Genomic DNA, 13,969 nt, shown 5'->3' on the forward strand with positions numbered 1-13,969 from the left:
ACTAACAAAGGATGTGGCCCTTAGCAAGCTTAAAAGAGTCAATAAAACTACTGGCTATGAAAGTATCTCTAGAAGATATGTTTTCCATACTCTTTCATACTAGAGAGTTTCACCTAAATTTTAGGACATTTTAATAGTTTTAAATTAAAAAGTATAACTTTTTATGGTCTTACATGAACTGACAGTTATACCTTGCCCATATTTTTGTGAGACCACTAAATTCCTAAATTAGTTAATACCCTAAAAAAATCATAAAGTTCGTCTTCATTATTGAACCTGGTTATACTTGCGTTATGTATTTTTTTAGCCTCCTTTTTTTTACACGAACAACGTCCCAATTCTGTACCTACATTTTCCTCCAACCACAGGATAATCTACAGGTACTTACAACTGGTAGGATCTGGATATAGTCTCAAAACATAAATAGAATTGGGAACCTTATCACCGACTTTAGAGAAATAACCAAACCCCTAAAAATAAGAATAAAAAGGGAGATTTCTGTTGTTTGCTTTGCTTTGCTTTCAACGTGGTTGAGGTTCGGGATCTACATATTCAACACTGTTTAGGAACGTGTCTGGCAGCTATCTAGGACATTATCAAAGAGTTCCTCGCCACTATTTTGGGAGCAAGGTCTCACCCGCAACATTTCAGCACTAAGGACAGCGCTGAGGCGCCCATTCCTAGAAACCGTGGGGGGTTCAGTGGGTTTGCCTGGAAGATAAAAGGGAAAGATTGGGGGGAAAGAACTCCAAATGACGCATTCAGTCTCCAGTCAAAGCAGTATGCCTTCCACTCCATCTTTCCCTTATCGGACGAGAAGAACACGTAAGAATCGGCTCCTACTATTAGACTGTGACAGCTGCCCCCAGCACAGTAAAATGCCCGCGGCACAGCCAGGAATGCAGCAAAGAAAGGAAAACACGGATTTCAGTAATGAATAAATAAGCCCCCCGCTGCTTTCGGAAGCAAAGATTGTGATAAGCCCTGATTGCTGACCTGCAGGGTGTGATACCAGCTAAAACGATCGCTTATCTTTTTGCTTTCCTTTCCTTTCTTTCTTTTAGCAGAACTGAAAGACAGAGCCTGTTGCTGCGGCAGCCGATTCCCCTCCCCCTTCTCCTCCCCTTTCGGTCTCACACGCGCACACACGCACACACACGCGCGCGTAAACATTTACACGCGGCCACCCCGGAGAAATCCAGGCACCTCTTCCCGCGAACACACGCGCGCGCGCACACGTCCTCCGGCGGGCGCCCACGTCCTCCTGTCCTCACCGACAAGACACAGACATTTACACACGTAGGCCGGGAAAGCGCTCGCCGCGGTCCCGAGACTCCACGCAGGTGCCCAGAGCACGCCTTTCCCATTGTTCTTGAGCCGATCGGCGCGCACAGACAGACCTGCCAACACTAAGTCTACTCGCTGGATTCCATCTCCATGGCAACAAGCATGGAAGGTGAGACACCGCTGCCTGCGAAGTTACTTTCTCCCCCTTCCCTGCGCATTCACCCACAGGGCTCCGAATGCGGGTCCAGGGGAGCACGTCCTCGGTCTCGCCTGCGTTTCCGAAGGAGGGGACCCAGACGCCGGGTGGGGGGTGGCGGAGCCTGCAGGTCTGAGGAGTTCCAATTCTAAAGGGGGAAGAGCTGCCCTAATGCTTCCGCGCTGCTGCTGCTGCTGCTGCGGCTGCTGCCGCCAAAATAAATGAATTAAACAAACAAACAAGCAAGAAATAAATAAATAAATAAATAAAGGAGATGCTGTGTGTGTGTGCGTGTGCAGATTGCTGCTGATGCTTCTCCCAAAAGGTTTTGCAGGAAGTTTCCATGATTCTTGGGTTTAATGTGAGAAGGAAAACTAGAGACCAACAACGCAGATTGAGAATAACGGTCTAGGTTTCTCTAGTAAGACATTTTGAGGATTTTCAGACCAGGTTCCCAGTGCTTTGGAAGGAATGAGTGTCAGAGTCCTTGAGGAGCCATCCAAAGACTCTCTTAAGAGAGAAATTCTCTAAGGTTGAAAGCTGAGGGTTTTGAGGTAGATTCCGACAGATCTCAAGGTTCTGGATCTCTGGGAAGCCCTGAAACCATGCACTTGTCTGCGAGGAAGACATCTGGGTTTGTAATTTAAGGTTTTCCTTTGGTTTTGACATATTTCACTCCTAATGATTAGCTCTATGCAGATGTGGCTTCAAAAATGCTTATTTTCTCTTTACTGTTAATAGGATTTAATAACCTTTATGTTTTGTGTGGGATGTATATGTATATGGTGCATATATGGGAGCATTCATTATTTTTTTAAGCTTGGGGTTTCTTATATCTTATTTCATGAAATTATGAATGTCATATCATTATCATTAGAGATTATAATAACTAATGGCTAATACTAAAATATTCTTTACCCAGAACATTATATTCTACACTAATTGTTACTATGGCAAACTTATTGTTAGGAATATCATTTCTAGATAAGTAAACAAGAGGGGGAGAAAACCTGTTGATAAAAAAAACAGAGGAGGTTCTTTAATGGGTACACACTTTTTAGCAATGGCTTCTGCAATTGTGCATTCTCACATGCAAATTAGATAACTTTATCTGAAAAGTGAATTTTTGTAAGTGCATCTTACAAAATAATAAATGTATCTTCTAAACAGTAAACTCATTTCATTTATTTCACGGAAGAAATAAACATCACATACAACATTTGTAACTATAAAAGTCTATACATCAAGTACAAAAATATTGTTATCTTTTCTTAAGTACTTACAGTAATATGATTTATAACACCTGATCATAAAAAGGCTGCTTTTTATTTATTGACTGCTAAGTGGGAGCCAACTTCATGAGATTCAGGCCTTTTACTCTCTACAGGTATACCCTTGGCCCAATCTTATGACTCATCAGGAGATAGAAATCTCAGTGCCTGACAACTGCCATGAAATAAATGATATACTTACAACCAAGTTACTCACTTCTAAAGGATCTGAACATTTACTCCAGTAAACATGGTTATCACTTGGAATAGTATTATACAACAGAAAAAATACTTAAATATTAAAATTTCAATCCTAGAATGATTCTGATATTTAAACTGTGCAATGTTAATCTTTTCTCATTTTTTGTAGTGTGGCATATTTAAAATAACTTTACTACTACCCAATTTTACATTGTACTCTTTTTAATTGAAAATTCATTTTTTCTGAACTATTTTTTCTCATGAATTTTTTTAAAAATTTATGTTTTATAACTTCTCAATGTACGTTTTCTCATGTCAATTTCATTTTCTATTTCCCAGTAAACAAGATATTAAGACGATGTTTTCCTCCTGAGGTAGGCATTACAATGTCTGTTTTACAGAACCTAATAATCTTTTGCTTTCCAATCTCTTCCAGTGATTAAAGTAAAAATGCACCTTTTATCTATAATTGTTGAATATTTCAGATGCCTATTAATTATGAAAAATTAGTGTTGTAATGGAAGACTTTTATTTGTTTTCAATAATACTTTATTAACAATGTTTTTATATATATTATGTTCTATAGCCATAGAAAGTCACAAAGCTCAGCACAATTAGCAATATATTCTCAAAAACTTCAGCCTTAGTGTTAGACAAGTTTATTTCACAGAGCAAGTTGGAAAAATTCTTTGAAAAATTTAGACCTGCAACACGGGTATTTCTTTTTTCTTTTTTTTGAGACAGAGTCTCAAGCTGTCACCCTCAGTAGAGTGCCCTGGCGTCATACCTCACAGCAACCTCAAACTCTTGGGCTTAAGAGAGTCTCTTGCCTTAGCCTCCCAACTAGCTGGGACTACAGGCACCTACCCCAACGCCTGGCTATTTTTTTGTTGTGGTTGCCATTGTTGTTTTAGCTGGCCCAGACTGGGTTTGAACCCGCCGGCTTTAATGTATGTGGCCAGTGCCCTACCCACTGAGCTATGGGCACCACCAAAACACTGGTATTTCAACTGCTACGTATATGGTTTGAATTACCTAGACCATCTATTTGCTAAACATCTTCTTAGGCAATTGCTTAACTTTTTACTGTTATTTGCTTTCTACTTTTGCTATTTATTTTTACATTTATGTAGACAGACCCTGCAGTAATAGCTAGACTTTTTCAACTTTTGATTATTACCCTTTCAGTTGTTCTCCTTGACCCATATATTGTTTTCACCTTTGGTATTAAGTAGAGTATTTATATAAATACATATGGCTAAGTCTTTTCCTTTTAAGATATATTAATAGAACATCTGTTCTTTCTGAGCCCAAGTATTTTTTGTTAAAAATGAAAATTTCATAGTTCTTTGAACCCCAGATGAATTTATTGGCTATTATTTTAAAAACTAAATTTTCAGTTATGTACTTATTGAAAATGATTAGTCTCATGATTTAACCATTTGTACTTCTAACTTTTGTGCAAGTAAAGTTATTTTCTGGCAGGTTTCTTTACCACCTGACTCCATTTTCTCATTACTCATCTCTCCTAAATCCCCTTCAATTTATTGTCCTTCCTGGACATGCGACTAATTTTTTTAATGATATAGTAATTCTGAATGCCAAACCCAAGACCCTGGTTTTCAGTGCTTCCATCACCACTACTGAATTTGACATTTACCAACAGCTCCTTCCGGAAACTCTAGCCTCCTTTATTCCAGGTGAACTTCCTACTACACACTTAGTCATGACCCTGAGTACTTCTTATATAACTCCCCTAGGAGATCTTGTTTTCTATTTTTAGGAGAGGCATTTCTTAAAACTCACTGCTATGTTTCTTCCATCTTCAATCCTTTCCCGTAAAAGCAAATAGACCTCAATGGAATTACAACACAACAGCCCACTGGATTTTTTCTTTTTTTTTTTTTTTGAGACAGAATCTCACTATGCCACCCTCAGTGGAGTGCCATGGCATCACACCTCACAGCAACCTCCAACTCTTGAGCTTAAGCAATTCTCTTGCCTCAGCCTCCCAAGTAGCTGGGACTACAGGCACCCACCACAACATCCAGCTATTTTGTTGTTGTTGTTGCAGTTGTCATTGTTGTTTTAGCTGGCCCGGGCCAGGTTCAAACCCAACAGCCTCAGTGTATGTGGCTGGCACCATAACCACTATGCTCCAGCGCTGAGCCTAGCCCACTGGATTAATCTAGAACAAGTCCACTAGTTTCCTACAAATAACACTTCCAGTAATTGAATTCACCTATTGTCTTCTTGGACTTACCTTTCCTAAGCAAAACTCAATATTTTCCTTCTCTTAAATTTTGATCTCCAAATACTTTTAGGTATTAACATATCTCCCTCCTGGACAAATTGTTCTTTACAAGCTTTGATAGCAATACTTTTTTTTTTTTTTTTAAGACACAGTCTCTCTTTGCACAGCTCACAGCAATCGAACTCTCCAAGTGACTCTTGGAGACTCACTCCAAGTCTCAAGTGACTCTCTCGCCTCAGTCTCCCAAGTATCTGGGATGACAGGTACCTACAACAATGCCCAGCTATTTTTTTTTTTTAAGAGTCAGGATCTTGCTCTTGCTCAGGCTAGTCTAGAACTCCTGAACACAAGCAATCCACCCACCTTGGCCTCCCAGAGTGCTAGGATTATAGGCATGAGCCACTGCACCCAGCTTCGACAGCAATACTCTTAAAATACTCACCCCATCAAAGGTTTTATGCTGACCAAAATGATCTGGATTTATTTATTTAAAATTGTCTATTGAGTGTTTTATGTACTAGATGCCAATCATGAATACTGTAAATTCACCAAGTTTAGAATAAAATTATTCATTTGCCATCTAAATATATGCTTTGTTATTATTTTCTTTGCTTGGTTAATGAAAACACTATCTTTATACTTGTCTAGGCTTAAGAGAGGACAGTCATCTTTAATGTCTCTTTCTCCACAGCCCACTACAATCCATCAGTTGCCAAATCCCATCCATCATATTTCTCTAAATATCTTTCAAATCCACACCCTCTTTCTCTATACATCTACTGTGTATTAAATACTACCTTACATAGTACACACACCCCTTGCTTCTCACCTGATCTATTTCACTTCCATGATGCTCTCTCCCTCAAACTTACATCTACTTCAGTATCATTATCAAGCCACTCAATCCTTATGCAAGTACATTTCAAACTTTTACCCTGGCAGTCCAAGTATTTTGAAATCTGCCTCCAGCTTATCTTTCTAACATTTCGTTTTCCATAGTCCCCTTTGCCTGGGCCAGATTCCTCACTGTCTTCTGAACAAACCCAGCACTTTTCTGCCTTCACATTGAATGTCATCCTCTTTTCTTCTTCACATATCTGAATTTTTCTCTTTCAAGAGTCAGTTCAAATACAATCTCGTATAAGAAAAATTTTCCTGACCCCCAAAGGGGTAAAATAACTTTTCTTTATTTATTTATTGTCTTTGAATCTCCCTTTTTTTCAAGATGTTTGAGATAATAATATCAATATCATATGGGTGTTATGGGGATAAAATAATACATGTAAAGTAGTATTTGTGACCAAGAAGATTTTAAATACAGGTTTGTTTCCTCTTCCCTTTTTTTATTGCTTTGTAGAAGACTACATTGTTTTATTCTTGTTTACAGGTTTATAGGGTATCCCAAAAATCACCCCTAAAGTAGCCATCCATGGGGAAAATAGGAAATTGCAGAAAAAATAACACGTTTATTTATAAAATATTAATTACAAATTTTTACAAAGAGGTTTCCAACACATAGAGAGTATTTTGGAAATATTTTGTAAAATTTTGTAATGAATGTTTGGCCATCATCACTTTAATGTCTTCAACTTAGTCACTGCTCAAAAACACTAACAGACAAGTCAGACCTTTGTGACACTGGAGACCTATCTCCAAGATTATAGAACCCATTATCGATTAGGGTAGTTCAGTCAACTATGAACTACATAAAAATACTATTATCAAGGTGTATCTCATGTTTCCCCCCCCCCAAGATATCATGGGAGACCATTAAGTGCATTGTCAAAATCAGAAAACCACATCCAAGTTATTTTCCTGATTCATTAACATGTTAACAGCAAACTTCCAAAAAGGAAGTGAATTTGTCATTACTTATTAAACTCATGTTAACTTTTAGTGACTTCTTAAATGTTGACAAATTACCTGTTAAATAATTAACTGTCAATTCGCAACAAAGATTAATTCCAACTTACTGATATATAACTCTCATGATCCCCCCCTTACTCCTTTTGAAAATTGAGACATTTGTCCATGTCCTTACCTCTGGAAGCCTCTCATGGTTAGTAATTTCTCAAAGGTCTTGAAAGCACATCTGCAAAGCATAAATCATCTGATCCTGGAAATTCTAACTCATTTAATGTGGCTAAACATCATTCTGCTATATCCCTGTCCCCTTATATTGTTTGGTGGGGTTTTTTTGTTTGTTTGTTTTGGTTTGTGTTTATTTTATTTCGTTTTGTTTTCTGTTTTTTGGTGTTATATCTAAAGACCATTCTACATTAGTTAAAAAGACACAAAGAGATTAAGTCGTTTTACCTTCCCTTTGTCATTTAATACCATTAGACCACTTTGTACAAATAAGGGGTTTAATCCCTTATTAGTCAATTTCTTGATCTGAGCATATCACATATGAAACTCTACCCCCTCAAAGCCTTGGCAATGGCTATTTCCTCAAACTTCAAGGCTGTTCCTTCACATATTTTCATGGCTTCCTCCTTGACATCATCCAGGTTTTGGGTCTCCCCAACAAAGAGTTATCTCCCTAGGGCACCCTTTGCTGACCTGTTTAAAGGAGTGCCCTCACCCACCATCATTTTCTTTCCTCTTAACTTGCTTTTCCTTCTTTCATAGCATCTATGATTGCATCTTCCTGGCTTATTATATACAGGGTGGCCATAAAGTTTGTGTGCAATTTAAAATAGTGTGCCATTTTAAAAAGTCCCAGTTAAGTCTCAGAGTCATTAGATGCTCAGTTTAGTCTATGACTTTTACAAGATAGTGGAGCAAAACAGCATGCCATTTTAAATCGCATGTGAATTTTATGGCCGCCCTGTAGATATGGATATATTATAGAGATACATATATTTGTTAATGTAATGTTAATATATGTTACCTTAAGCTCATTTAGCTTTTTAAAAGTACTGATATCCTTAAGTTTTTGAACACTTCTCAGCATTTTCTCTAGTTACACTGCATTTCTTCTATATTTTGCCAATAATAGAGGTGCAAAGAGTGCTTATAAATTATTTTTAAAGCCATGAAGTAGCCATTTATCTATTCCTCCAAGGCACTATGAAAATAGTGATTTTATTTATTAGCAGTGAGTCTGTGTATCTATTTATTGTTTATATCCCTGCCTGATTCCAAAAGCCTTTGAAATACCTTAAATATTTTCTTAGCTAAGGGTAACAGCTGAGATTTTAGAGGACAGGGCCAGAGGAAGAAGGCATAATATCAGAAATGTTAAGCCAACCAAAGTCATTACAATTGAATACAAACTTTAACTCTGCACTTTCCGGTACAGACTGATGCCAAAGCAATATAATGGCTACATTCCTTTCCTTAGAAAACAAAGGAAATCCACAAGGACATTAGGAAAGATCCATTTTCACTCCTTTCAATACTAAAAATCATGTGAGTCTTTCTGAGAATGCTGGATAAATTTGCTGGGAAAGAACAGAAACACTGCCCTCTAAAAGAGCAACTGAATTTTGATATTTATCTTCAAGGCTGATTTTCAAAATTCAATAGAATTTTCTTTTTCATTTTAACTAAACACATGTTTATGCTTTGTGACTATTTCAAAGGTGCATTTTTTTAAAATAATCACTTTATTTCATCAAAAATTATGTTCTTCAACATATTTAGTTTAACTAGATTCAAATTAGCATTAGTATATACAGTATTAGTAAATCCCTATAGTATACCAGGAACTATGGTTACTATGTGAAAATTATTATTGAAAAATAATTACAATTAAAAATAACAATTCCGTAATCCACATGTTATCTAAAACTGTAAGAACAAAGCATTCTCTGGTATATATGAAATGTATTATAAAATATAAGGTATTTGTTTGTCTAATTATTCTAATGGTAACAAATGAAATGAGTATTTTATTTCTTCATCTAGAAAATGGCTCTTGTGTTCATTTGTTTGGTGGTTGGCCGGTTTTAAGAAAAGTAACAGAGTTAAGTAGATTAAACACAGGCTAACAGATTTAAGTCCTCTAATGATCAGCATGACGCTGGATCTATGTGTACTTCATAATTCTTTTAAACACCTAAATAAATTTAGCTAACATCATAGCTAGAATAACCAGTTTAGGCCATTTCTACACAGTAACAAAGAGAACTCAGCGTAAAATAAACAAATCCTTAAAACTGCCCAGGTTTTAACTTTCTCAATGCCAGATGTTGAAGGCTGGGTTCCCCCATCACCAGACCCTGAGAAGAGTTTAGTTTCTGCTTTAATTTTTTTTTAATTGTTTAACTTTGTGTGTTATTTATTTATATATTTATTTTTTTAGACAGAGTCTCACCCTATCACCCCAGCTAGAGTACAGCAGCATCACCATACCTCATTATAACCTCAAACTCTTGGGCTCAACCCATCCTCCTCCCTCAACCTCCCCAGTAGCTGGGACTACAGGCATGGGCCATAATGCCTGGCTAATTTTTTTTTTTTTTTTTTTTGAGAGACAGCTTCTTGCTCTTGCTCAGGCTGGTCTTCAAGTCCTGAGCTCACACAGTCCTCCAGACTCAGCCTCCCAGAGTGCTAGGATTATAGACCTGAGCCACTCCACTGGTTTGTTGGATATTTCTTAAGGAGTGTGCTTGGGCTCAACACCTGTGGAAGAGGAGAGACTCAGGCAGAAGTGGGCAGAAATGTGACATGAACCCAGTGAGACAGTCTCAGCTGACCCCGTTTGGAACTCTGGAGCTAGAATGGTCCTTTAGAGTTCTCTCTCTTTGAGTCAAGGTGGCCATGACTTTGCACTGTCTCATCAATTAATCACTGAATGGTCTTCCTGGGAAGGGCCGTGACCTTGGATGAGGCAGCTCTCTGCAACTGAGACAATCAGTGTAAGGCACCAGCAGCTGAAGACTGTTTTCTGGCAACGTTCCTTGCTGCTAGGCAATAAATCCTTCATTGAAGGGACTCCGTTGGAAAAAACCAGTGTCCACCAATAAACCAGGCTTATTACCTCATTTTACTCACATAGCGCCAGAAACATCCAACTGTTGTAGCCTAACAAGGTTTACTTTAGTTAAAAAGTGATTTGAACAAGTTACTTGGCTGAATCAGTCTTACATGAGGAATGCTTGGTTCAGCATCTCCATGTAAAAATATCCTCTGGGGGCAAGACATGATTGCAAGAGGGACTTTACCTAACAATTGCAATCAGTGTAACCTGGCTTATTATACCCTCAGTGAATCCCCAACAATAAAGAAAAAAATATCCTAAAGTTCACTGTCTCTATTCATTAAACAAATGAGCCAGAGACTGGATCTCAGCAAATGACCTTTAATTGACCGAAAGCAAAAAAATGAGCAATTTAGTTAAAAAAAAAAAGTCCCAGTTAAGTCTCAGAGTCATAGATGCTCAGTTTAGTCTCCTATGACTTTTACAAGATAGTGCAACAAAAGCTCCATCTTCAGAAAGCCCACTCTGAACCACTTAAATGTTCTTAAATTAAAAAAAAAATTAAAGGATTTTCACTATGCAATGTTTAGTGGGGCACAAAACTGATATAGTAGAAAGAAATTCAACAAGGGTTTGAACAATATTCTTTTTTCCTTTCATTGAACAAAAACTCAAATACCATACCCCAGAAAGTACTGTCTCTTTCTGCCACTCGAGGTTTGAGAGTAAATCTCTCTTGTAAGCCAAATCATTATAAAACAAAATATCCAGGGGCATTGATTAGTATGTTATTTGCAGAATAATTCTGAAAACTACAAGGACTGTTTTTAGTCTCACTCTCCCTTTTTTACCTCCCATCACTTGTTCTATCTCAGTTGTTTTCTGATAATTGAGACCCCCAAAAACTCAAGAGTCAATTATTACATACTATGACATTACATATAACATAAAAATATATTATAGAATTATGTACAACATATAAATATATTACAACAAATATAATTTTAAGAACTTATTAGAACTAACAGTAAAAATGAAAGTACCAACAGTCTCTCATTCTCAGATATTACATGAAAAGCTATTTGGTGATAAATAGTTCTCTCAAAAAGGGTGGCTATACCTCAGTAATCATTTGATTTAATTAACCAATCTTTTTGTTTTGGTTGATTTAATTCATTCATTAAAACACCTAATGGAAAAAAGCAGCTTTGGTTCAATTCACTATATACATAATACTTTCTAAACATTTTTGTTGTAGTTTTACAATCTCGACATTATAGGAGTTGATGGATAAAAATCTGGCTGGGAAGGGAAGCAGGGTGCTTGTCTAGAAGCTGAGTTCGCAGAGAAAACATACCGTTCAACTTGGATTTTATGTTTATTTAAGGTGTTCTGCAAGCTCATGGCTATGATGGTGAGGAGGCTAATAGCCATAGCTATTGGTGCTTGTTGACTACAAGCTGCTAGGATGAGCACTGCTTGTGTTAATTTCAAAAATACAATTTCTCTAAGAAATTGACATTTAGTGTACAAAGTGGTAGTGGAGAAGAAAATGAAAGGATGTAACTCTGAAAGCAAAAGGGGTGAAAAAGAGAGAAGACATTATATCTGTTTAAAAGCATTAGGTCCTGCACTTGTAATTACAACTACCAGACAGACTGAGGCAGGAGGATCCCTGGAGGCCAGGAGCCAGGAGTTGGAGGCTGTAGTGAGCTATGATTACACTGCTATGCTCCAGACTGGGTGACAAAGCAAGACTTTGTCTCTAAAAAAATTTTTAATTAATTTAATTTATAAACAAAGAAATAAATAAAATAAAAGTGTTAGGATCTATGCCAAATAAAATGGAGATAGACCTTGAGGTGTAGGCTGTGAACAGCTTGACCAGCTTAGGCTCTCTGATTATTTATGGTACTATTTACACGTGAAAATTAGATGACAATTCAGATCAAAGAAGCAGCAACTTAACCATCTGGCAATGAATCCAGAGCGGGTAGGGGAAATTATTTGACTACTCACCTTCATACTGGCTTTTATGTTTAGAGTGAGTAGACACAGTTTTATGTGTCCACAAAAGCAAGCCCATGACTACTGCAACAGAAGTAGCATCTCCGATGTTAACTTCGCTCTGATCTGCTGATGATGTTTTCAAACATCTTTTGCTTCAAGAGGGTTTGAAAAATGCCAGATTTTATGAAGCAAAACTACCTGCCCAATATCATTCAAGAATAAAACTAAACAGAGTCCAATTTTGTACCTAGGCCCAGAGGTGATTCCAGCAGGACTTGTGAGGATCCATGAGGATGCCCCAGTGAACGATGAGTAGTATCTTCTGTGGCAACTCTTCCGCTAAGATGAGCGTCAACGAAGTATCGGCTTTCTCATTGACGCTGGAGCAGAAGACTGGCTTTGCTTTTGTCGGGATTTTGTGTATCTTCTTGGGACTTCTTATTATCAGATGCTTCAAAATCCTATTAGACCCGTATAGTAGCATGCCTTCTTCTACCTGGGAGGATGAAGTTGAAGAGTTCGATAAAGGGACATTTGAATATGCACTCGCGTGAGAGTTTCAGCGTGATGCATTACAGTTACGCCTTGGGGACATGTGGTGGATACACGTATAACTACCTTGAGTGTGCGGGAGAGCAGGTCATTTAGTTCAACAAAGTCAATAAACATCTGTGATTAACTTCTCCACCATGCTGTGTAAATAATAAATCATCATTGGAATTTGTCACTTTTCCTCTGTCCCCACATGGAGGTTTCTAATGAATAGAGCGTAAGGATTGGTCTGGCCTTAGATACCCTCTTTATTTTTATCTCAAACATCTGCTTTAAATTTCTGCTTCCTTTCTTTTTTTTTTTTTTTTTTTCAATTTAATCTGTCTAATTAGGAATGGGAACAGGAAACCTGGAGAAGAATGGTCAGATGACACCCATCTTCCCATCATTTGGCACCGAGGGAGGGAGGTGAAGACTGCAATAGGGACTGCTGGTGCTGCTGCTGCTCTGCTTTGTTGATTCTATTGGCCAGATCGGGTACACGCAAGGATCCGGGTTGCTGCTTTTCTTCTAATTTTTGCAGGAGTCAGATGTCCATCTCAAACTGAGCATCATCCCCAACTGTGTGCTTCCTGTCATGATTGTTCAAGTTGTTCAAATTGTTTACTTCTACTTTGGAGTCTTCAATTAAGGTGCCAGGACTAGTGACTCCTGGAATATTGGGCAGATGGCAGGGCGGGGTCTGAGCCATGGGAGAATTGCGACGATCCAATAGAAACTTTCGATCATAAATGATTCGAGTTCCTCCCGGTGTTATGGAGAAGAGTGTCCCCCCGGGCGTGGTGCAATAGTCATGAGGTAGCTGCGCGGCGTCGCTGATTGGCACGGTGCGGGTGGGGATGGCGCGGCTCTGGCTGGGCTGGTGGCCGCTGCCGGCGGACGAGGACATGGCTCTGGGCGCCAACTCTCGGCTTTGTCCGGCTAACAGACTATGCTAGAGCCTTCCGGCTTTCTCCCCTCTGCAAAGCTCAGGAGTCTTCTCTGCATTCCAGATTCAGACCCCTTTAGCTTTAGCAAATCAGATCTTAAATGGAAGGAAACTTTCAGTCCAAGGAATAAATAGAATATGATTCTTCTAATTATAGCAATAGGTCAGAAAGGTTCACAGGTATGAAAACTCAAAAAACTAACACATAAACCCTACAAGTAGCCATAGGACCTAAAAGTCCCCAAACCTCACAAAGCTCTGACCTGACTAGTTCTCCTCCTTGTTAAATCTTTTGCAATAAAATTTCATAGCTTGAGGTTGAAACCAGACCTACCTCTTACTT

At 38.2% G+C, this 13,969-nt stretch overlaps 2 protein-coding genes across 4 annotated transcripts; one reads left to right on the forward strand and one right to left on the reverse strand.

Annotated features, from left to right (window-relative positions):
* Window positions 1-1,274: 1,274 nt before the first annotated feature.
* On the forward strand, window positions 1,275-12,808 carry CTXN2 (cortexin 2). Of its 3 annotated transcripts, XM_053593934.1 has the most exons (3): window positions 1,866-2,117; window positions 3,295-3,329; window positions 12,398-12,808. In XM_053593934.1, exon 3 carries the CDS (start codon window positions 12,455-12,457, stop codon window positions 12,698-12,700), a length of 246 nt encoding a protein of 81 aa, XP_053449909.1. In that variant the 5' UTR covers window positions 1,866-2,117; window positions 3,295-3,329; window positions 12,398-12,454; the 3' UTR covers window positions 12,701-12,808. The 3 variants fall into 3 exon arrangements, with proteins under 3 accessions (XP_053449907.1, XP_053449909.1, XP_053449908.1); XM_053593932.1 differs by lacking the exons at window positions 1,866-2,117; window positions 3,295-3,329 and adding an exon at window positions 1,275-1,456; XM_053593933.1 differs by lacking the exon at window positions 3,295-3,329.
* Window positions 12,809-13,013: 205 nt separating this feature from the next.
* On the reverse strand, window positions 13,014-13,614 carry LOC128587604 (eukaryotic translation initiation factor 4E-binding protein 2-like). Its single transcript, XM_053593937.1, has one exon. The coding sequence runs from the start codon at window positions 13,585-13,587 to the stop codon at window positions 13,225-13,227; it is 363 nt and encodes a 120-aa protein (XP_053449912.1). The 5' UTR covers window positions 13,588-13,614; the 3' UTR covers window positions 13,014-13,224.
* Window positions 13,615-13,969: the final 355 nt, after the last annotated feature.

This window comes from Nycticebus coucang, chromosome 6 (assembly GCF_027406575.1).
Source record: "Nycticebus coucang isolate mNycCou1 chromosome 6, mNycCou1.pri, whole genome shotgun sequence".
Taxonomy (NCBI): Eukaryota; Metazoa; Chordata; class Mammalia; order Primates; family Lorisidae; genus Nycticebus; species Nycticebus coucang.

Coding starts and splice junctions, on each gene's coding strand:
- CTXN2 (XM_053593932.1), top strand. CDS start 12,455: ATGAGTAGTATCTTCTGTGGCAACTCTTCCGCTAAGATGAGCGTCAAC.
- LOC128587604 (XM_053593937.1), bottom strand. CDS start 13,587: ATGTCCTCGTCCGCCGGCAGCGGCCACCAGCCCAGCCAGAGCCGCGCC.